The sequence below is a fragment of the Callithrix jacchus genome, chromosome 1, assembly GCF_049354715.1.
Source record: "Callithrix jacchus isolate 240 chromosome 1, calJac240_pri, whole genome shotgun sequence".
Taxonomy (NCBI): domain Eukaryota; kingdom Metazoa; phylum Chordata; class Mammalia; order Primates; family Cebidae; genus Callithrix; species Callithrix jacchus.
Genome location: NC_133502.1, coordinates 133973613 through 133995772, shown reverse-complemented (window position 1 = coordinate 133995772; position 22160 = coordinate 133973613). Strand labels below are relative to the sequence as shown.

Genomic DNA, 22160 nt, shown 5'->3' with positions numbered 1-22160 from the left:
TTAGTAGAGACAGGGTTTCTCCATGTTGGCTGTGCTGGTCTTGAACTCCCGACCTCAGGTGATCCGCCCGTCTTGGCCTCTATATGCTGGGATTACAGGCATGAGCCATTGCACCCCTATTTGTCTTTTTATAACTGGTTTATTTCACTTAGCATAATGTTCTCAAGGTTCTTCCCTGTTGTAGCATAGTCGGAATTTTCCTCCTTTTTAAGGCTAAGTAAAATTTCATGTTTACACTACATTTTGTTTATTTCTTCATCCATTGATGGACACTTAGGTTGATGCCACATTTTAGCTATTGTGAATAATGCTACTGTGAGTATGGTTGTACAGATATGTCTTTAAGATCCTGCTTTCATTTCTATTGGGAATATACCCAGAAATGGACTTGCTGGATCATATGGTGATTTTATTTGTAATTTTTCTAGCAGTTGCCATACTTTTTTTCTGTAGCAGGTATCTTTGTTTTTGGATAGCATATTATGTATGTCTGTTAGTTCTAGTTGATTTATTTTGTTGTTTAAGTCCTTCATTTCCTTACATGTTTTTTGTCTGGTTATTCTATCCATTATTGAGTTTGAGAAGTTGAAGTCTTCAACTATTATTGTAGAACTATATTACTCCAATTATGTCAGTTTTTGTTTTATATATTACGTGCATAAACATTTATAATTGTTATATCTTCTTGCTGTACTGAACTTTTCATTAATATATAATATGCTTCTTTGTCTTATTGTTTTGATTGAAGGTCAATTTTGTCTAACATTAATGTAGCTACTCCTGCTTTCTTTTGTTGCTGTTTTCATGAAATATCCTGTTTCATCCTATCACTTTTAGTACAATTTGTGACTTTGGATCTAAAGTGAGTCTCTTATAAACAGCACCTAGTTGGATTATGTTTTTTCCTTTTTTTTTTTTTTTGAGACGGAGTTTCGCTCTTGTTACCCAGGCTGGAGTGCAATGGCGCGATCTCGGCTCAACGCAACCTCCGCCTCCTGGGTTCAGGCAATTCTCCTGCCTCAGCCTTCCGAGTAGCTGGGATTACAGGCACGCGCCACCACGCCCAGCTAATTTTTTTGTATTTTTTAGTGGAGACGGGGTTTCACCATGTTGTCCAGGATGGTCTCGGTCTGCTGACCTCGTGATCTACCCACCTCGGCCTCCCAAAGTGCTGGGATTACAGGCGTGAGCCACTGCGCCCGGCCAGATTATGTTTTTTAAAATTGTTTCTGCCAATCTCTGTCTTTTGATTGGAGAGTTTAATTCATTTACATTTAAAGTAATCATGGATACCATTTTGCTGTCTGTTTTCTATATGCCTTAAACTTTCTCTTTTTTTTGGTCCCTCATCTCCTGCATTAGTCTTCTTTTGTATTTAGTTTGTTCGTTCATTTATGTTTGTTTGTTTTTTGAGAAAGACTCTCACTCCATCGCCCAGGCTAGAGTGTAGTGGCGCAAGCTCAGCTCACTGTAACCTCTGACTCCCAGCTTCAAGCGATTATCCTGCCTCAGCCTCCTGAGTAGCTGGGATTACAGGCTGGCACCACCACCACACCCGGCTAATTTTCTATTTTTAGTAGAGACGGGATTTCTCCATATTGGTCAAGCTAGTCTCAAACTCCTGACCTTGTGATCCACCTGCCTTAGCCTTCCAAAGTGCTGGGATTATAGGTATAAGCCACCGTTCAGGGCCTCGTTGATATATTTATTTTTTTTATTTTGAGACAGAGTTTCACTCTTGTTACCCAGGCTGGAGTGCAATGGCACGATCTTGGCTCATGGTAACCTCTGCTTCCTGGGTTCAAGCAATTCTCCTGCCTCTGCCTCCCGAGTAGCTGGGATGACAGGCTGTGCCACCATGCCCAGCTAATTTTTGTATTTTTAGTAGAGACGGGGTTTCACCATGTTGACCAGGATGGTCTCAATCTTGACCTCATGATCCACCCACCTCAGCCTCCCAAAGTGCTGGGATTATAGGTGTGAGCCATTGCGCCTGGCCTGATTTATTTTTTAAGGAAATGTTTAAATTCCTTACCTATTTCTTTTGTGTATGTTCTATTAATTTCTTGTGTGTGTTTACCATGGGGATTACATTTAATATCCTCAAGTTGTAACCCTTTAATTTGAATGTATACATTTAACTTCAATAACATACAAAAATTCTCCTTTATAGCTCCATCCTCACCCCTTTTGTTTGTTGGTGTCACAGAATTACATCTCTATATACTCTATCCAAAAATCATAAAGTAATAATTATTTTAAATGTGTTAGTTTTTCAAATTATGTAGAAAACATTTGGAGTTACAAACCAAAGTTACAATATCAGCCTTTAGGCCAATTGTTATAAATGTAATGTTTCTTAAATGATATAGATATCAAAAGTAGAGTTATAAACCACTATTACAGTATTACTAGTTGTATTTACCATTATTCTTTTTCTTTCTTTTTTCTTTCTTTCTTTTCCTTTCTTTCTTTCTCTTTTTTTTTTTTTTTTTTTTTGAGACGGAGTTTGTTCTTGTCACCCAGGCTGGAGTGCAATGGCTCAGTCTTGGCTCACTGCAACCTCCGCTTCCTGGGTTCAAGCAATTCTCCTGCCTCAGCCTCCTGAGTAGCTGGGATTACAGATGTGTGCCACCACACTAAACTACTTTTGTATTTTTTAGTACAGACGGGGTTTCACCATCTTAGCCAGGCTGGTCTCAAACTCCCGACCTCAGGTGATCCACCCACCTTGGCCTCCCGAAGTGCAGGGATTACAGGGGTGAGCCACCACACCTGGCTGAGATTTTTATTTCTTCATATTGCTTCAAGTCTGTAAAGCGTGTTTTCATTTCACTATGCAAGAAGGCTCCTTTAAGCATATCTTACAGGGAGGTCTGGTGGCAACAAACTCCCTCACTTAAAAAAATTTTTTTTTTTTTTGGCCGGGCGCGGTGGCTCACGCCTATAATCCCAGCACTTTGGTAGGCTGAGGCGGGTAGATCACGAGGTCAAGAGATCGAGACCATCCTAGTCAACATGGTGAAACCCCATCTCTACTAAAAATCCAAAAATTAGCTGGGCATGATGGTGCGCATCTGTAGTCCCAGCTACTCGGGAGGCTGAGGCAGGAGAATTGCTTGAACCCAGTAGGTAGAGGTTGCAGTGAGCCGAGATCGTGCCATTGTACTCCAGCCTGGGTAACAACAGTGAAACTCCGTCTCAAAAGAAAAAAAAAAATTTTTTTTTTTAAAGGAGTACTGTCTTCTGTTTACAATAGCAAAGACCTGGAACCAACCCAAATGCCCATTGATGATAGATGGTCAGGGAAAATGTGGCACATATACACCATGGAATACTATGCAGCCATCAAAAACGATGAGTTCCTGTCCTTTGTAGGGACATGGATGAACCTGGAAACCATCATTCTCAGCAAACTTACACAAGAACAGAAAATCAAACACTGCTTGTTCTCACTCATAGGTGGGTGTTGAACAATTAGAACCCATGGACACAGGGAGGGGAGCATCACATATTTTCCCCTGCTGGGGGGAAATAGGGGAGGGACAGTGGGGGGTGGGGAGTTGGGGAGAGATAGCATGGGGAGAAATGCCAGATATAGGTGATGGGGAGGAAGGCAGCACATCACACTGCCATGTGTGTACCTGTGCAACAATTTTGCATGTTCTTCACATGTACCCCAAAACCTAAAATGCAATTTAAAAAAAAAAAAAAGAAGTGCTGTCTTACTCTGTTGGCCCAGACAGGAGTACAATGGTCCAGTCTTAGCTCACTTAATTCTCAAACTCCCAGACTCAAAAGATCTTGCCTCAGCCTCCCAGGTAGCTGGAACTACACAGCTAGTTAATTCTCAAAAAAAAAAAAAAAAAAAAATTCAAGATGGGGTTTTGCTACGTTGACCAGGCTGGAATGCAGTGGCTGTTCATGAATTTGGTCACAGCGCTCTGCAGCTTCCAACTCCTGTGCTCAAGCAGTTCTCCTATCTTAGTCTCCTGAGGTGCTGGGACTACAGGTGTGTGCTACTGCACCCAGCTTGACCTCCAAAGTTTTGGTAAGAAATCTACTGATTATATTATTGAGGATCCCTTGTATGTGATAAGTCACTTCTTTCTTGCTGCTTTCAAGATTCTTTGTATCTGTCTTTCTTAAGTTTGAATATAATGTACTTGGTCTGGGTCTCTTTATCTTCTTGGAGTTTGTTGAGCTTCTTTGGAGGTTTATATTCATGTCTTTCGTCAAATTTGGAATGTTTCCAGCCATTATTTCTTCAGATATCTCTCTGCTCCCTTCTCTCTTTCCCCCTCTCTCTAGGACTGCCACAATTTGTATGTTGGTCTACTTCATGTTGTTCCAGTTCTTAGGCTCTTGCATTGTTTTTTTCAGTCTTTTTTTGTGTTCTTCAAACTTGATAATTTTTACTGTCCTATATTCAGGTTTGCTGATTGATTATTCTGCTTGCTTGAATCTGTCTTCATGTTGTCTAGCGAATAATTTCATTTCAGTTCTTGTATCTTTCATCTTCAGAATTTCTTTTTGGTTTCATTCTATGTTTTCTACCTCTTTATTGATACTTCAGTTTTCTTCATACATAGTTTTCTTGACTTTCTCTATCTCCCTTTAGTTCTTTGAGCATGTTTGAAACAGTTGTTTTAAAGTCTTTGTCTAGTAGACCTGCGATCAGGCCTTTTTCAGGGACAGCGTCTATTGACTTAATTTTTCCTTTGAATGGGCCATACTTTTCTGTTTATTTGTATGACTTGTGATTTTTTTTTGTTGTTGTTGAAAGTGAACATTGAATCTAATAATATTTTTCCCCTTTTCCAGGGTTTGCTGTTTTTTGTTACTTTGTTTCGTATTATCTTTTTATTGTTGTGGTAGGGCGTTTTTGTTCCGAATGTCAGCTGAAGGCATAAACTTCGTAAGTCTTCTCAGGTCTTTTCTGAGCCTGTGCTTTTCCCTGGGCGTGCAGGGAAAGCACTTTAACTTTCAAAATTTTTACATATATGTAGTTCTTTTTGAATATCTTTGTCTTTATCATCTGGTTCCCAGAGGAGGAAAATGGAGGTGTTAAGGGAATGGGCATCAGCCCTTTAAATTCCATTGGAAGTCACTTCAGCTGGAGAGGTGGAGGCTTGCAACGATGGGGGGAGGTGCAACAACAATGGCTACTTGCCTCTTTGTTGTTGCTTTGTGATCAAAGCAGCAATCAGTGACCAGAGAACAGACCTCTGATACTTGGAGGACAGCATCCTTTTCTCCAACCCTAGTACCTGCAGCTGTGAGCAAGGTTCTCCAGGAACAGATGCGTGGCTGCCTGCCATGGGACTAGAAGGTTGAGGTGTGGGTGACTGATACTGTGCCAAGAGAGGCACTGATGAAAATTAACCTCAATTTACAACCCAAGCCTTACCCTGGAAGTTGCAAGCTTTCAGCTGACTGCAGAGTTTCATAATAGTTACATCAGACAGATTCTGCCAGTGCATTATTGTCTAGGTGGGAAGACAGATGCCTGGTGCTTCTTACTCTGCTGACTTTCTATAATTTTCTCCAGTTCTTGAGTCTGTTGGGGATTTGTTGGTAAACTGGTTCTTTGGTTGTCCTTCTGCCTGCTTAGAACTCAGGTCTCCTAAGGCCCTTACTACTTTTCTGTAAGCTTTAAATATTCAAAGTTATATTCATGCCTTTTTTTTTCAATCTCCTTGGACTTTTGGGTTTAATTAACCTTTATTTAAAAACATAACTATTTAACTATTGTTTTTAGTGGTATTTGGGAAGGAACTGAAATAGATGAGTTTAAGTCTTTTCTGGGAATCTTAACTCTTTATGTGCACTTGTCTTATCTCTTGCAACTAGACTGCAAAGTCTTTGATTTAGCTGAGTTAGGGATATCATTCTTTTTATCCCTTTCAGTAACTAACTTACTGCTTTCCACACAGTAAATAATAATCTGTTATTTGAACTTGTTAAGTAAGGCAGTGATGCAAAGCGATTGATATATATAACAAATTGGTAATCATTTTAATCACAAGGCAATTATTAACATATTCTCTCCATTGATATATATAATATAAACATTATATAATATACTGTAGCCATTCATATATTTCTATATTAGGTGGTGTTTTCTTTGTTTGTTTGTTTTAGCTTATCAGCTATCATTAGTGTTAGTATATTTTATTCGTGGCTTAAGACAATTCTTCCAGTGTGGCCCAGGGAAGCAAAAGCTTGGATACCCCTTTTCTACCTATGTAGAAACACATACTGTACTATACTACTGGGCACTAAGTCAATGCTTCATAATGTGAAAAAGTTCTCACTATATTTAGGATGTCTTGATAAGAAATTTCATTATTTTAATTGCATGTATGTTTCATTTAACCAGGGATGTCTTACGGTAACAGTCACTAAATTTGTAGAAGTGAAGATAGAGATTGAGAAAAACCCAGTTAAGACATTTGTTGCCCTCTCTTTCTCCCTTGTTCTGTATGTTAATGGGTCCTTGTACTCTTACCAATGAAACACTAGCCAAACTTCTCTTAATCTAATATAGTAGTTTATATGAGTCTATATTAGGTCATATGAATTATGTAAGGTTCAATTTAAAATAATGGATTCTTAAGTTAGTACGTACTCTAAAGTTTGGTCTAGAAACTAAATGAAAATGAGTGCTTTGACAGTTTATGTCCTAGGCTAAGTCAAGGTACAAATATGTATCTGTTAATTATCTTGTTTTTCCAGTCCAAACAGGGGCTTTACCGAAATGCATTGTATGAGTGGCCATTCCAATTTTGTATCTTGTGTATGCATCATACCCTCAAGTGACATCTACCCTCATGGACTAATTGCCACTGGTGGAAATGACCACAATATATGCATTTTCTCACTGGACAGTCCAATGCCACTGTATATTCTAAAAGGCCACAAAAATACTGGTGAGTATAATAACACTTTGGTATTTTTCTATTTGAAGAAGTTTTATCCCTTTGAGAGTAAAATTTACATATCCATTTTCTCAAGTTTTTATTATATTTTACCTGTAGCTGTGGCTTGGTAATGGAGACCCTTTTGAGTTATCTTAGTTCTGTAAATTCTGTTACAAATTTGTTGTCATCAGTAAAGGTTGATACGCTTATATTATGTGAAAAGGAATGTGTTCGGTTATTGGCTGAGAGCGATGGCTCACACCTGTAATCCCAGCACTTTGGGAGGCTGAGGCGAGCAGATCACTTGAGACCAGGAGTTCAAGACGAGCCTGGACAATATGGTGAAACCCCGTCTTTTTTAAAAACTTAAAAATATTTTTTAGTTTTGAAACTAAAAACTCAAAAATTATCCAGATATGGTGGTACAAACCAGTAATCCCAGCTACTCAGGAGACTGAAGCACAAGATTTGCCAGAACCCGGCAGGCAGAGGTTACAATGAGCTGAGATTGTGCCATTGCACTCCAGCCTGGGTGACAGAGTAGACACTGTCTCAAAAAAATAATAAGTAAATAAAGTGTTCAGTAATGATTCAAAAAGCTGTATAATTTCAATATACTTCATGACTTTGGTTTTTAACTGTTTTATGCAATGAATACATTTACTCAGGGAAACTAATAAAGTCCCAGAAGGAATGTGTTTAGGGCTCTGGTATTATTATTGAAGAGTATTTAATACATTTGAATATTATTTTCTGTGATTTGTATATATTCCTGATTCTACGACAATTCTGGATTTCTGTGTGGCTTTAACAGTTCTTTATTGTAAAATGACATGCTTAATAGTGTAGTATGTGTACTTTTAAAAAAAATATAAATGAAATCGTTTGGAACATGTTTCATAAACACGTTAAACTTAATTCCTTTAAAGAATTTGAATAATATGTCTGGCATCATGGCTTATGTGTGTAATCCCAACACTTTGGGAGGCCAAGATGGGAGGATTGCTAGAGGCAAGGAGTTTGAGACCAGCCTGAGCAACATAGCAACATCCCATCTCTACAAAAATTTTAAAAATGAGCTGGACATGGTGGACATGGTGGTCCCAGCTACTCAGGAGGTTGAGGTGAGAAGATTGCTTTAGCCCAGGAGTTGGAGGCTGCAGTGAGCTGTGATCATACCGCTGTACTCCAACCTGGGTGGTTAGAGTGAGATCTTGTCTCTTAAAACAAAAATAATTTTTTATTTGTATTTATTTATTTATTTATTGAGACAGAGTTGCGCTGTGTTGCCAGGCTGGAATGTAGTGGTACAATCTCAGCTTACTGCAGCCTCTGCCTCCCGGGTTCAAGTAATTCTCCTGCCTCAGCCTCTAGAGTAGCTGGGATTACAGGGGCCCACCACCACGCCCAGCTCATTTTTGTGTTTGTGTTTTTAGTAGAGATGGGATGTCACCATGTTGGCCAGGCTGGTCTTGAACTCCTGATCTCAGGTGATCTGCCCGCCTCAGTCTCCCAAAGTACTGGGATTATAGGCATGAGCCACCATGCCCAACCAAAAACAAAAAGAATTTTTTAAATGTTTGTGTGCATGTATGTGTGTTTGTGTGAGAAATCTTCAATACAGAGTGATAAAGATTTTTAAATTTTTATTATGGAAATCAAATACAAAAGTTGAGACATCATATTTTTGTTTCATCTTCCCCTTCTGCTACATTATTTTAAAATTTCTGATATTCTATTTCATTTATAAATACATCCTTCATTATGTGGCTCTAAAATAGGGATTGGCAAATTTTTTTCTGTAAAGGATCAGATAGTAAGTCCATTTTAGGCTTTTAGGTCATATGGTTGCTATCATAACTGCTCAACTCTGTCACTGTAGTCCAAAGCAGCCATAGACAGTAAAGGAATGAACATGTCTGTTTTTGTGAACACTGAAATTCTACTTTCATATAATTTTCACACATTAGAAGATTGTCTTTTGCTGCTTTTTCTCTCAATTACTTAAATACATAAGAACCATTCTTAGTTTGTTAGGTATACAAATACACGTGGCTCACCAGCATTAGTTTGCTGAGCTTTCTAAAAGATAAACTCTCTTTCCCTCTCCCTCTACAAAGAAATAACCACAATATTATCACACCTAAAACAAAACAAAAACTAATTTATCAACTATCCAATGAATGTTCCAATTTACCTGGTTGTCTCATTAATCTTTTTTTATAGTTTATTTGAATTATGACCCATATAAGGTCCATGTCTTTCTTTCTTTTTTTTTTTTTTTTTTATTTGGAGACAGAGTCTTGCTCTGTCACCCAGGCTGAAGTGCAGTGGCACAATTTTGGCTCACTGCAGCCTCCGCTTCCCGAGTTCAAGTGATTCTCCTGCCTCAGCCTCCCAGGTAGCTGGAATTAGAAGTGCCCATCACCACGCCTAGCTAATTTTTTTGTATTTTTAGTAGAGACAGGGTTTCACTTTGATGTCCAGGCTGGTCTCAAACTCCTGACCTCTGGTGATCCATGTTGTCCAGGCTAGTCTCTAACTTCTGACCTCTGGTGATCCGCCTGCCTTGGCCTCCCAAAGTGCTGGGATTACAGGCATGAACTACCATGGCTGGCCCCACATCTTTCAATCTGTCAGTTTCTTTCTTTTTTCCTTGCTGTTTGAAACCAGATTATTTTAGCTATAGAATTTCCCACAATCTGAATTTTACTGGTTAAAGCTTGCTTGTTTCCTTTAATGTGTGTTCTTTACTCACCTGTATTTCTTGTAAGCTGTTAGATAGATCTAGAAGCTTTATCAGGTTCAGATTAAAGTTTTTGGCAACAGTATAGGTGGTATTCTGTAGGTATTCTGTATTTTCTGTTGTATCACATCAGGAAGCACACAATATCTTTTTGGGATATTAAGATTGATTAGTGGGGCTGGGTGTGGTGGCTCAGGCCTATAATCCCAGCACTTTGGGAGGCTGAGGCAGGCGAATCACAAGGTCAGGAGCCTAGCCAAGATGGTGAAACCCCATCTCTACCAAAAATACAAAAATTAGCTGGGTGTGGTGGCGGGTGCCTGTAATCCCAGCTACTCGGGAGGCAAGAGAGTCGCTTGAACCTGGGAGGCAGAGGTTGCAATGAGCCGAGATTGCGCCACTGCACTCCTGCCTGGGTGACACTTCAAGACTCCATCTTAAAAAAAAACAAAACAATCAGTGGGTTCGAGTATTGTATCATTCATTCATTCTAAACCTCCCATCAGCCTTGCACAGTCATCATTTTTAGCAGCTACTGATAATCATTGCCTAGATTCAATATTTTATTAAGGTTTACAAAATAATTGTACTGTAATTCTAATATTTCTGCATTTGATCACCAACACTTTTTTGTATAGATCTTTCCACATTAATTCTGGTTACCATGTGGGACTTTTATACAGAAAAGACAGAATAAATGCTTGCCTTGACCCTTCTTCCATCTTATTTACTGGTTTTCAGAAGTTGTTTTCTCAATATCTTTTCTTTTCAGTTCTCAAATTGCTCCATATCTGGCCATTGGAAACCTCTTTAAATTGACTCCTATGACCTTTTCATAAGAACTTCACTAGTCTTCCTTGCTTTCTAATATTACAGAATGTTCTAGGTTCAATTTGTACATTCTGTACCTGAAACCAGCACTTTTGCCAAGAAGCCCTATTTTTTTTCTTTTACTGGGAAATGGTATTTTATTCAGTTATATTATGCTGGTCTGTGGAAGAATATAAAGAGCACCCAAGTTTCAACTATTAAGATCTCAGTGATGTAACATATGAGTATTTCTCATTTACCCTACATGTTCAACATGAATTAATAAAGGGACTCTGTTCATCAGATTTTCTCAGGGATGCAGGCTGATGGGGCTTTCTCTCCACAGGTACTTCAATAGTAGTTGCAGCAGTCAAAGGACAACATGGTTAATAAGGCACTGGCTTTTAAAAGCATTTGCCTTCCTTGAGTGTCACAGTAATGGCGGATTTAAATAAATCAGTTAAAAAAACCACCAAAAACATGTGTCTGACTGAAAATCTCAGCTACCATTTTGTCTGTTGACTAATGCAAGTATCATGGCTGTGCCTAACTTCAAATGGAGGAAGAAAGTACCATCCTCCCATGTGTCCAAAAAGGGAGCATTACCACAGCATGTTTTCTGGTCATCAATTATTCAGCTTCATCAAACAATCTGAAAGTCTCCTCTGAGTGATGCTAAGTATTCTAAACATCAGGGAAGTGATGCTCAGAAGTAAGCTGTCACCCATACCCAATATTCAGTTATGGAAAAGGAATAGGATAATCAGAGAGAGCAAACACTCTCATTCAGAAGAGGAAGCAGTGCAAGACAAGAGTTTTTAATCTAGAGCTATTTGGAAATCTAAATTAGAGGCTGTCTCAACTCAGGGTAGAGAGACTTTTGTGATTGCTTCCTTCTGGTCGAGGAAGAGGGTTTCCCAATCCATTGTTCTTTATGTCTGTGCTTTGAACCCCAAGTATATTCTTCTTTCCTAAGATATGTTTTCTTTTTTCTTTTGAGAGAGGGCCTTACTTTGTTGCCCGTACCAGAATGCAGTGGTGCTATCACAGCTTACTGCAGCCTTGACCTCCCAGGCTCAAGTGATTCTTTCACTGGGACCACAGGCTTGTACCACCATCCCTAATTTTAAAATTTTGTTTTAAGGCTCGGTGCAGTGGCTCATGCCTGTAATCCCAGCACTTTGGGAGGCCGAGGGGGGCAAATCACAAGGTCAAGAGTTTGAGACCAGCCTGGCCAACATGGTAAAATCCCATCTCTACCAAAAAAAAGAAATTTAGCTGGGTGTAGTGGCAGGTGCCTGTAATCCCAGCTACTCAGGAGGCTGAGGCAAGAGAATCGCTTGAACCCAGGAGGTGGAGGTTGCAGTGAGCCGAAATCACACCACTGCACTCCAGCCTGGGCGACAGAGTCTCAAAAAAATTTTTGTGTGTGTGTTACAGATGGGGTCTCACTGTATTGCCCAGGCTGGTCTCAAACTCCTGAGCTCAATCAAAATGCTAGGATCACAGGCATGAACCACTCCACCCGGCTAATTTTTCTTTTCTTTCTTTTTTCTTTTCCTTTTTTTGTTTTCTTTTTGAGACAGAGTCTTGCTCTGTGGCCAGGCGCCAGGCTGGAGTGCAGTGGCGCAATTTTAGCTTACTGTAACCTCCACCAGGGTTCAAGCAATTCTCCTGCCTCAGCCTCCCAAGTAGCTGGGACTACAGGCGCACGCCACCACACCCAGCTACTTTTTGTATTTTTAGTAGAGATGGGGTTTCACCACGTTGGCCAGGATGGTCCCTTGACCTTGTGGTCCGCCCGCCTCGGCCTCCCAAAGTGCTGGGATTACAGGCGTGAGCCACCGCCCGGCCTCTTCCTTTTTTTTTAAAGAGAGGATTTTGCTGTGTCACCCAGGCTGAAGCACAGTGGTATGTGATCACAGCTCACTGCTAACTCTGCGCCGTGGGCTTAAGCAGTCCTCTCACCTCAGCCTTCCAAGTAGCTGGGACCACAGAGGCATACCACCATGCCCAGCTGTTTTTTTGTTTGTTCATTTGAGGTGGACTCTCACTCTGTTGCCCAGGCTATAGTGCAGTTGTGCGATCTTGGCTCACTGCAACCTATGCCTCCTGGGTTCATGCCATTCTCTTGCCTCAGCCACCCAAGTAGCTGGGACTACTACTTGGGATGCCCGTCACCATGCCTGGCTAATTTTTGTGTTTTTAATAGAGACAGGGTTTCACCATATTGGCCGGGCTGATCTTGAACTTCTAATCTTGTGATCTACCCACCTCGGCTTCCCAAAGTGCTGGGACTACAGGCACTGGCCTGGCTTATTTTTTTATATTTTATTTATTTATTTATTTATTTATTTATTTGAGATGGAGTTTCGCTCTTGTTACCCAGGCTGGAGTGCAATGGCGTGATCTCGGTTCACCACAACCTCCGCCTCCTGGGTTCAGGCAATTCTCCTGCCTCAGCCTCCTGAGTAGCTAGGATAACAGGCACGCGCCACCATGCCCAGCTAATTTTTTGTATTTTTAGTAGAGTTTCACCATGTTGACCAGGATAGTCTCGATCTGTTGACCTCGTGATCCACCCACCTCGGCCTCCCAAAGTGCTGGGATTACAGGCATGAGCCACCGCGCCCGGCCTTTTTAAAAATATTTTTAGTAGAGACGAGGTCTCGCCACATTGCCCAGCCTGGTCTCGAACTCCTGAGCTCAGCAATCTGCCTGCCTTGGCCTCCCAAAGTGCTGGGATTACAGGTTTGAGCCATTGTGCCTGGCATAATTTTTCACATTTGTAATTTTTAGCCTGCATAATTCTACATTAAGAAGGTAAGACATTTAATTAACCATATCATTACTGTTGGACATAGAGCTTGGCTGCAGGTTTTTTGGTCATTTTAATGAAAGCAACCTTAAATATTTATATAAACAGGTTTCAAAATCATTTATGTTACCTCCCTTTTATGATTTGTTAAAGCTGGAAGGATTGTATAGCTCATTTAAGTTCTGCTCCCTCATTTTACAGACAAGGACTCTTGAGTTTGAGTAATATCTCTGCAGTTAAGTGGCTTGTAAGTGGCACAGGTAGGCCTTGCACCCAGGCAGTCTGGCAACAGAGTCTGCTCTTGACTACTGTACTCTTATGTGTCGCTGCTGAATTAAGCCTTAGTTAGCTAAGATACTGCCACTTGAAAGAGTGTTTTTAAAATTGGAATGCTTTGGTAATTTTCATTGTTGAGCATTTTCCTGTATAAAAATGTGTTATCTAATGATGTTTTTTCCTTAGTTTGTAGTCTATCATCTGGAAAATTTGGGACATTACTTAGTGGTTCATGGGACAGTACTGCTAAAGTCTGGCTGAATGACAAGTGCATGATGACCTTACAGGTACAGTGGTTCTGTGTAAATATTCTAAAGAATAATTAAATTTTATGATTCTGTAGCAACTTAAATTGATACCCGTTTTACTCACAGGGCCATACAGCTGCAGTGTGGGCGGTAAAGATCTTACCTGAACAGGGCTTAATGTTGACTGGATCAGCTGACAAGACTATTAAACTGTGGAAGGCTGGAAGATGCGAGAGGACTTTTTCAGGTAAGATCAGAGTAGACAAGTTTTATAATATCCTTGCTTTTTATTTGCTCAGATTTTCTTTTCTCAGAAGTTTAAAAGCATGAAAATATTTGAAAAACATTAATATATTTAAGCTATTATGTCTGACGAGTTAGTATCTAATACCTTTTAAAAAGATATAATGAGACTTCTCATAAAACAGCCAGGTGTAGCCTGATAAATAGCTGTCTGATAAGCTGTAATATGTGTATGTGCTTCTCCAATATGTATGTAATTTTTGGTACATAGTTATATTTTTGGTTGTCATTTTGATACTGGTTGTCATTTTAATAGCCTGAAACTTCTGATCATAAGCCTTACTGATGGTCAGTCAGCAGTGTTATCTTCATATGTGGAAGAAAGCATTACTAGTGCCTTTATATTGAAGTGCATTGTTTATAACGAATTTCAGTCTTGTTTATGTTGTGGTTTATGGTGAGTATTCTTTTTAAACCCCAGCTATTAAATAATGCCTATACTGATGCATATGCTGTCTAATAGTAATATCACTGATTTATTTGTAGGGTACTTAAATTTTTACTGTGAATTTTAATTGTTGTTGTTTTCCCTCTCTTTTTGAATTTTCTCCTTAAAAGTTGGTAAATACCCAGGATAATATGCAGGAAGTCCCTTTTTATACAGATAAAAGTATCTTTTGGCCAGGTGTGGTGACTCACACCTGTAATGCCAGTCCTTTGGGTGGCTGAGGCTGCTGGATCATTTGGGGCCAGGAGTTTGAGACTAGCCTGGCCAAGATGGTGAAACCCTATCCCTTTTATTTATTTTTTTATTTTTACTTTTTTTGAGACGGAGTTTCGCTCCTGTTACCCAGGCTGGAGTGCAATGGCGCGATCTCGGCTCACCACAGCCTCCGCCTCCTGGGTTCAGGCAATTCTCCTGCCTCAGCCTCCTGAGTAGCTGGGATTACAAGCACGCACCACCATGCCCAGCTAATTTTTTGTATTTTTAGTAGAGATGGGGTTTCACCATGTTGACCAGGATGGTCTCGATCTCTTGACCTCGTGATCCACCCGCCTCGGCCTCCCAAAGTGCTGGGATTACAGGCTTGAGCCACCGTGCCCGGCAACCCTATCCCTTTTAAAAATACAAAAGAATTAGCCAGATGTGGTGACACACACCTTTAATCTCAGCTGTTTGGGAGGCCGAGGCACGACAATGTCTTGAACCTTGGAGGCAGAGGCTGCAGTGAGCAGAGATCATGCCATTGCACTCTAGCCTGGGTGACAAAGTGAGACTCCATCTCAAAAACAAAGGAAAGAACAACAAAAAAAGTATCTTTTGATGGAAAATGGATGTTGACTAAGCATCCTTCTGTTTCCGCTTCCATATATACTATATGTATGTATGAAGTGATTATTTATCTGTGGTAGCTAACCTAAGTCAACAAATACTGAACATGGGAAATCTGACTTCTAATCTCTATCACAAGCTTCAGAGAATGTTTTGTTCTTAAATTTATGTGCTACTCTTTGTTGTATATTTCCGTTATGTTTGAATATTTGTTTTTTGTGAATTACTCTTGTTATTGGGGAAGAAAAATTGAAAATGAATTATTGGGTGAAAATGAATTGTTGGGGCCAAAATACTATTTATGGAGGTTTTGGGAGAAGATATGATGAATATAAAGCAACTTTCCAAGACTGGTATTAAAAAAAATATTGCTAAACTTTAAATACAAATTTTGGTTACCAGGCTTTCAATAGAAAAAAAAAAAAAGATTTCTCTAACTTGAAAATTAATTTTTCCTACTCACTGATATGTATTATAATGTTGGCAAAATGTATGGAGCCATCAACCAGATTATCTATTTTAATGATTTGCATTATTGTTTTTTTTAATGCAGGACATGAAGACTGTGTAAGAGGTTTGGCAATTTTGAGTGAAACAGAATTTCTTTCCTGTGCAAACGATGCTAGTGTTAGAAGGTGGCAAATCACTGGCGAGTGTCTAGAAGTATATTATGGACATACAAATTATATTTATAGTATATCTGTTTTTCCAAATTGTAGAGGTAAGATTATTTTATGCTATGTATTTAATGTTTTGTATTGAGCATTATTCCATCCCACTTGTGAGATGGGGGGGGGGGGACTGATTACTTAAATCAATTTACTGTCTTGTGGCTTGAGTAATTTAGTAAATTTATTTTCTAAGTATCTTTCTCCTGTTTACAAAGGAGAACACTGTATGGCCATCTTTTTATTTTATTTTATTTTTTTATGGAGATGGGTTTCATCATCTTGGCCAGGTTGGTCTTGAACCCCTGACCTCATGATCCACCTGCCTTGGCCTCCCAAAGTGCTAGGATTACGGGTGTGAGCCACTGTGCCTGACCTGTATAGCCATCTTTATATTAATTCAGATTAGATTGTTGTGTTGTAAAAAGTTCTTGGGTATCTGAAGAAAGACTTTGTAAGATGTGACATGAATAAAAAGTGATTTTCAAGTTGTGTATGTTGTACGTGACAAACATGAAATTTAAAACTAATTTTAAAACACTTTGGGTTTTAAAAAGTCAGTTTATCTAGAAAGACGGAATGTATAAATGTACTTAATTTTACTTATTCAAACTAATACTTCCTGTATTCATTAATTTTAGATTTTGTGACAACAGCAGAGGACAGATCTCTAAGAATCTGGAAACATGGGGAATGTGCTCAAACTATCCGACTTCCAGCTCAGTCTGTATGGTGCTGCTGTGTGCTCGACAATGGTGACATTGTGGTTGGTGCGAGGTATTTATATTCTAGTCAGTCATTAAATGTCAGGGGTCTTTTTAGTCAGTCATTAAATGTTAGGTGTCTAGGCCTTCAGTAGGCACTAGAGTGTACAGAGATAAGCCATAGGGAATTTCAGGTGACTTGGGAGACTATATGGACACTTCAAATACTAAACAAAACAGTGGTAGATATTACAGCTTTCACACTAAGTGATGCATGATATACCAGTATTGTACTGCAACTTGTGCAGTCAAGGTAGTGACTACAAAAGAAGTTAGAGAAGGTAGAGATTGGTGTGGGAAAACTTTCTGTAGAAGAAGAAATTTGAATTGGATTTTGAAAGATTATGAGTAAGGAAAGATAGGTGAATTTTTGTCGAAGCTAACAGTATAAGTTTCCTTCCTGAGAATGAATGCAGCGTGCATAGGAAGTGAAGGAAAATGGTGGAAGACTAATGCTGGGATGACAACTACAATGGTGGGCCTGGTGCAGTGGTTCACGCTTGTAATCCCAGCACTTAGGAAGGCCGAGGTGGGTGGATCACCAGAGGTCAGGAGCTCACGACCAGCCTGGCTAACATGGTGAAACCCTGTTTCTACTAAAAAAAAAAAAATACTAAGATTAGCCGGGCCTGGTGGCACTTGCCTGTAATCCCAGCTACTCAGGAGGCTGAGGCAGGAGAGTCACTTGATCCCTGGAGGTGGAGGTTGCAATGAGCCAAGATCGCGTCACTGTACTCCAGTCTGGTGATGGAGAGAGACTCCGTCTTAAAGAAAAAAAAAATAGGTACAATGGTAGTGGATAATAGGTACAATGGGGCTTAACTCTGGAGAATCTTTAGTGCTTTCATGCCTGGCATTTTTTAGATTCAGTGCTTAGGGTTAAAGTGTTGTGGTTCTTGAGCGAGAAATAGGATTAAAGCAGAACTTATGAATTATTAAATGTGTAGATTGATTTAACTGCTGTGACAATGGACAGGAAAGTAAATTAGAAAGCAAGTACAGTAGGAGTGTGAAGTTACAAGACATTGGCCCTACAATGCAAATGGGTAGGAGATAAATGAGATAATCCAGAAGAAAAACAATCAGAAAAAGGATGAAAGAAAAGGATAAAGCTTCAAACTGTTGGTGATTGGAAGTCCCCATTAATAAAAATGGAGAAGTGGGAGAATTGGTTAGGTGGAGAAGGTGATGACTGTGGCTTTAGACTTCCTGAGGTCTACAGTGGTGGTGAGCCACACTCTTGCTAGTGGATCATGGTCATTTGAACTGGAGCCTAGTGTAAGAACTGAGGCTAAGAAAAAGATTTCGCAAAGCTTCCAAAAGCAAACCACAGAACACTGTTCTCTGAGGGAAGAAATACAGGGGGGGAACAGAAGACTAAGACTAAGAACTGAGTTTTACGATATACCATCAGTAGAGAAAAAGAAGCTAGTAGGTTAAACAGAACAAAGGAATTCAAATGTTGAAATTTTAGGGAGACAGAAAAAGAGATTTTGGAGGGAGATTGTCATCAGTATCAAAAAGTATTTGAGGAGTCAAGGAATGGAAAGTTTGAAAAGCCTTTGGATTTGGTTTGAAAGATGTTATTAATGACTCTTTTGGCATCAATCACATTTGGAATAGAATATCATAGAAAAAAGGCAAGTTAGAGGAGATGGATGAAGGATCATAGATTACTCTATAATGCTACTCTAGCATTGAAAGCAATAAGGCTGGGTGCTGTGACTCACACTTAGAATCCCAGCACTTTGTAAGGTCCAGGTGGGAGGATCCCTTGAGCTCAGGAGGTCGAGACTACCCTGGGTGAGCTAGTGAAACCCTGTCTCTGCAAAAAAAAATTTCTTTAATCAGCTGGGCATGGTGGTGCACATGTGTAGTCCCAGCTGCTCAGGAGGTTGAGGTGGGAGGATTGCTTGGACCCAGGAATTTGAGGTTGCAGTAAGCTGTGATTGCCGTCCCTGCACTCCAGCCTAGGTGACAGAATGGGACCCGGCCTCCAAAAAAGGAAGAAGACAAAGAAGGTGACAGCTATAAGGGATAGAAGGTCTAATAAAGTAGGTGTTTTATTTTTTGGCTGGGGCGGGGCTTGATTTGTAGGGTTAGTTTTCCACCACCCCACCCCAAGCATATTTGAAGTTGAAGAAAAACACATAGAGTGGTATAGATTGTTTTGGATGATTAAGTCAGAAACAGGTTTCTTGTAGAATGGGCCAGGATTAATACAGTTGGAAGTGTCTAATTTGTTTCTCGTATCGCAGAAAATACAGTTGGAAAGTGTCTAATTTGTTTCTCCTATCTCAGAATTTAGAATTAATAAATCATGGAGATGAAGTAATTTTTCTGAGAAAAGAGGTTAAGGGCTGCCATCAAATCCAAACATGAGGCCATTTTTTTTTCCTTGACTGAAATTACACTGCTAGTTACTGGTACAGTAAAGGAAGACCACATTTTTCTACTGAACATCTGCTATTTTTAAGCCTTATATTGGGTATTTGAGTCCTTTATAAACTAAACCAGTTCAGTACCCTTCTCTATATGGTAATAACTATAAAATATTGACTTTAAATATATATTTCTCTGTTCTTTGTCAATAACTTCTCTGTTAAATAGTTGGCGTAATAAAGAGTAGTATGTGCTAAAGTCAGCACAGTGCTGTAATCAGCAATTAATACATGCCAATGTTTCTCATACTCATTGATAGAGATGATTTTAACTATGGATCATTCACATGTGATAATGTTAATGTATTATGGCAATTACTTCTAAAATCAGGTTGTTTTTCCTTACAGCGATGGCATTATTAGAGTGTTTACAGAATCAGAAGATCGAACAGCGGGTGCTGAAGAAATCAAGGCTTTTGAAAAGGAGCTCTCTCAGGCAACCATTGATTCTAAAACTGGTGATTTAGGGGACATCAGTGCTGAGCAGCTTCCTGGGAGGGAACATCTTAATGAACCTGGTAAGGATTTTATTGTACATAATAGAAAAAATTCCACCATACTTGCTTTTTGGAATAATTAAGAGAAGATAAACGTTTTGCTTATGTTTTAGTGTTACTTTTATTGCTTGATACTGATTTTTGAGAATTTTTACTATTATACGTAATCACTATGAGAAACCATATTCTTGCCTCTGTCTCACAGTAGACTTTGAATTAAGCTTCTGATAAACAGGAATTAAAACATAAATCTCCCAGCACTTAGATCATTTATAGTAGGCACTCAGAAAGCACTCTTTTAATGCTTTTTGGTTGACTGGATTCCCTGCGAGGGGTTGTGCAAACTGAATGTTAAAATGAGTTTAAATACAAAATTAGCCAGGTGTGATGGCATGCGCCTGTAGTCCCAGCTATTTAGGAGACTGAGGTGGGAAGTTGGTTTGAGCCCAGAATGTGGAGGCTGCAGTGAGCTGAGACCACACCGTTGCACTACAGCCTGTGTTACAGAGTATGACTCTGTCTCAAACAAACAAAAGAGAAAAAGAGTTTAAATCAAGCATTATCTGTGTAATGAATTGGGAATCATTTGAGTTTGAAATCAGAGGACAGTAGTCATCTCAAATGAAATCTTATGTTGGATATATCCCTTGACTGCAGTATTATATCAGTGCTTCTCAAAGCTTGATTCATGGACCTCTGAGGATTCTGAGATCCTATCAGGATGTCCATGAGGTCAAAACTAATTTTTATAATACTAGATATTTGACTTTTTTACATTGTGTTAACGTTTGCACATTGTGCTAACGTTTACACTTACGGTACAAAAACAATGGTGGGTAAAACCACTGGTTCATTTGTATGCAAATCAAGGCAGGGACACTAAACCATTCTGGTAAGTTACTGTGTTCTTCACTTGCATGCAGTTGTAGTTTTTTTGAAAAAATATTTACCATTAAGCATGTCCTTGATGAGGCATTAATATTAAGAATTACCAATTTTATTACAATTTGACACATCTTTTAAATATTCTGGGAGAGAAAACAGAAAATAGACATAAAGTAAATCAAAATACTGTGGTGTCTCGAAGAAAAGCACGTTTATAGTCGTTTGAGTTATAGCCTAAACTACCAGCTTTTTCAGGGAGGGCTATTTTTATTGTAAAGACTGACTATGGTTATTCAGGCTTTGGTATTCGGCAGAATTTTTGAAAATGAACAAATTGAGTATGTTCCTTTAAGGAAAATTTTGGACAATATTTGTTGCCAAAATAAAATTCAAGCTTTTGAGTGAAAATTGAAATTTAGGAAAAATGTATCTCCACCAGGATCTTAGTAGCTTCCCAGTTGTATTGATACCAGTGGTAATATTAACAAAGCATTTTAAAATATTGAATAATAAATTGTATCAATAAGCAGAAGATCTGCTTAAGTCGTTGAACCATTATTTTCGATATGACCAGTATCTGATACCAACTCAGACATGGGAAAGAGATTCGTTCAAAGTGTGAGATGATAGATCAGTAGTAGATTTTAGTATAATTGGGCATGAGAAATTCATTGATGTGGTTTCAGATTATATACTATATAACCTTGGCCAGCGCAGTGGCTGACGCCTATAATCCCAGCACTTTGGGAGGCCGGGGCGGATGGATCACGAGGTCAAGAGATGGAGACCATCCTGGTCAACAAGGTGAAACCCCGTCTCTACTAAAAATACAAAAATTAGCTGGGCATGGTGGCATGTGCCTGTAGTCCCAGCTACTCGGGAGGCTGAAGCAGGAGAATTGCTTGAACCCAGGAGGCGGAGGTTGCGGTGAGCCAAGATCGCGCCATTGCACTCCAGCCTGGGTAACAAGAACGAAACTCCGTCTCAAAAATAAAAATAAATAAAAATAAGTAAATAAAATATACTGTATAACCTTTAAAAAACTAGTATTTCTGGCCTGTCCATATTTTTTGAAAAGACGTGTCTTCTCTTTTCAACTGCCTACATGTGTTATACTGGATATTCTTTATGTAGTCAACCACAATAACAAATTGTGACAGATTAAGATGGGGTAAGTAGGGGGATTAAAGTATGATGGACTAGGCTAGAACCAGCATATATCACACCCACCCAGATTACACTAACCATTACTCAGTAGTGTGACATCATGTGACTGCCTGATTCAAGGGGGCTAGATAATATAGTCTCTGGCTAGACAACTACAGCTGTATCCAGTGGAAGAAGAGCATGATTCTTTCAAGGACGCATAAGCTGTTTTCGCCACAAAAGGCCTTGTTGAAAACGTGACATTTGTGTAAAGTCCTTAGAGAGGAAAGGAGCAAATACTGCCAATATCTGTGTGAAGAGTATCATAGACAAGATTAAAAGTCAGTGCAAAGGCTCTGTGC

The 22160-nt window shown here is 39.3% G+C and overlaps 1 protein-coding gene across 2 annotated transcripts in view; it reads left to right on the top strand.

Moving 5' to 3' along the window:
- The window catches only part of PLAA (phospholipase A2 activating protein), a 49087-nt gene that overhangs the window by 9706 nt on the left and 17221 nt on the right, over positions 1-22160 (top strand). The window contains exons 1-7 of one of the 2 annotated variants that reach the window (XM_054256899.2): positions 3235-3462; positions 6739-6932; positions 13760-13860; positions 13948-14068; positions 15951-16118; positions 16707-16842; positions 19619-19788. In XM_054256899.2, the coding sequence (XP_054112874.1) occupies positions 3383-3462; positions 6739-6932; positions 13760-13860; positions 13948-14068; positions 15951-16118; positions 16707-16842; positions 19619-19788 (970 nt within the window). In that variant the 5' untranslated portion in view covers positions 3235-3382. Of the gene's footprint in view, positions 1-3234; positions 3463-6738; positions 6933-13759; positions 13861-13947; positions 14069-15950; positions 16119-16706; positions 16843-19618; positions 19789-22160 lie in introns of those variants that run through there. The other variant, XM_002742986.5, reaches the window with a different exon arrangement.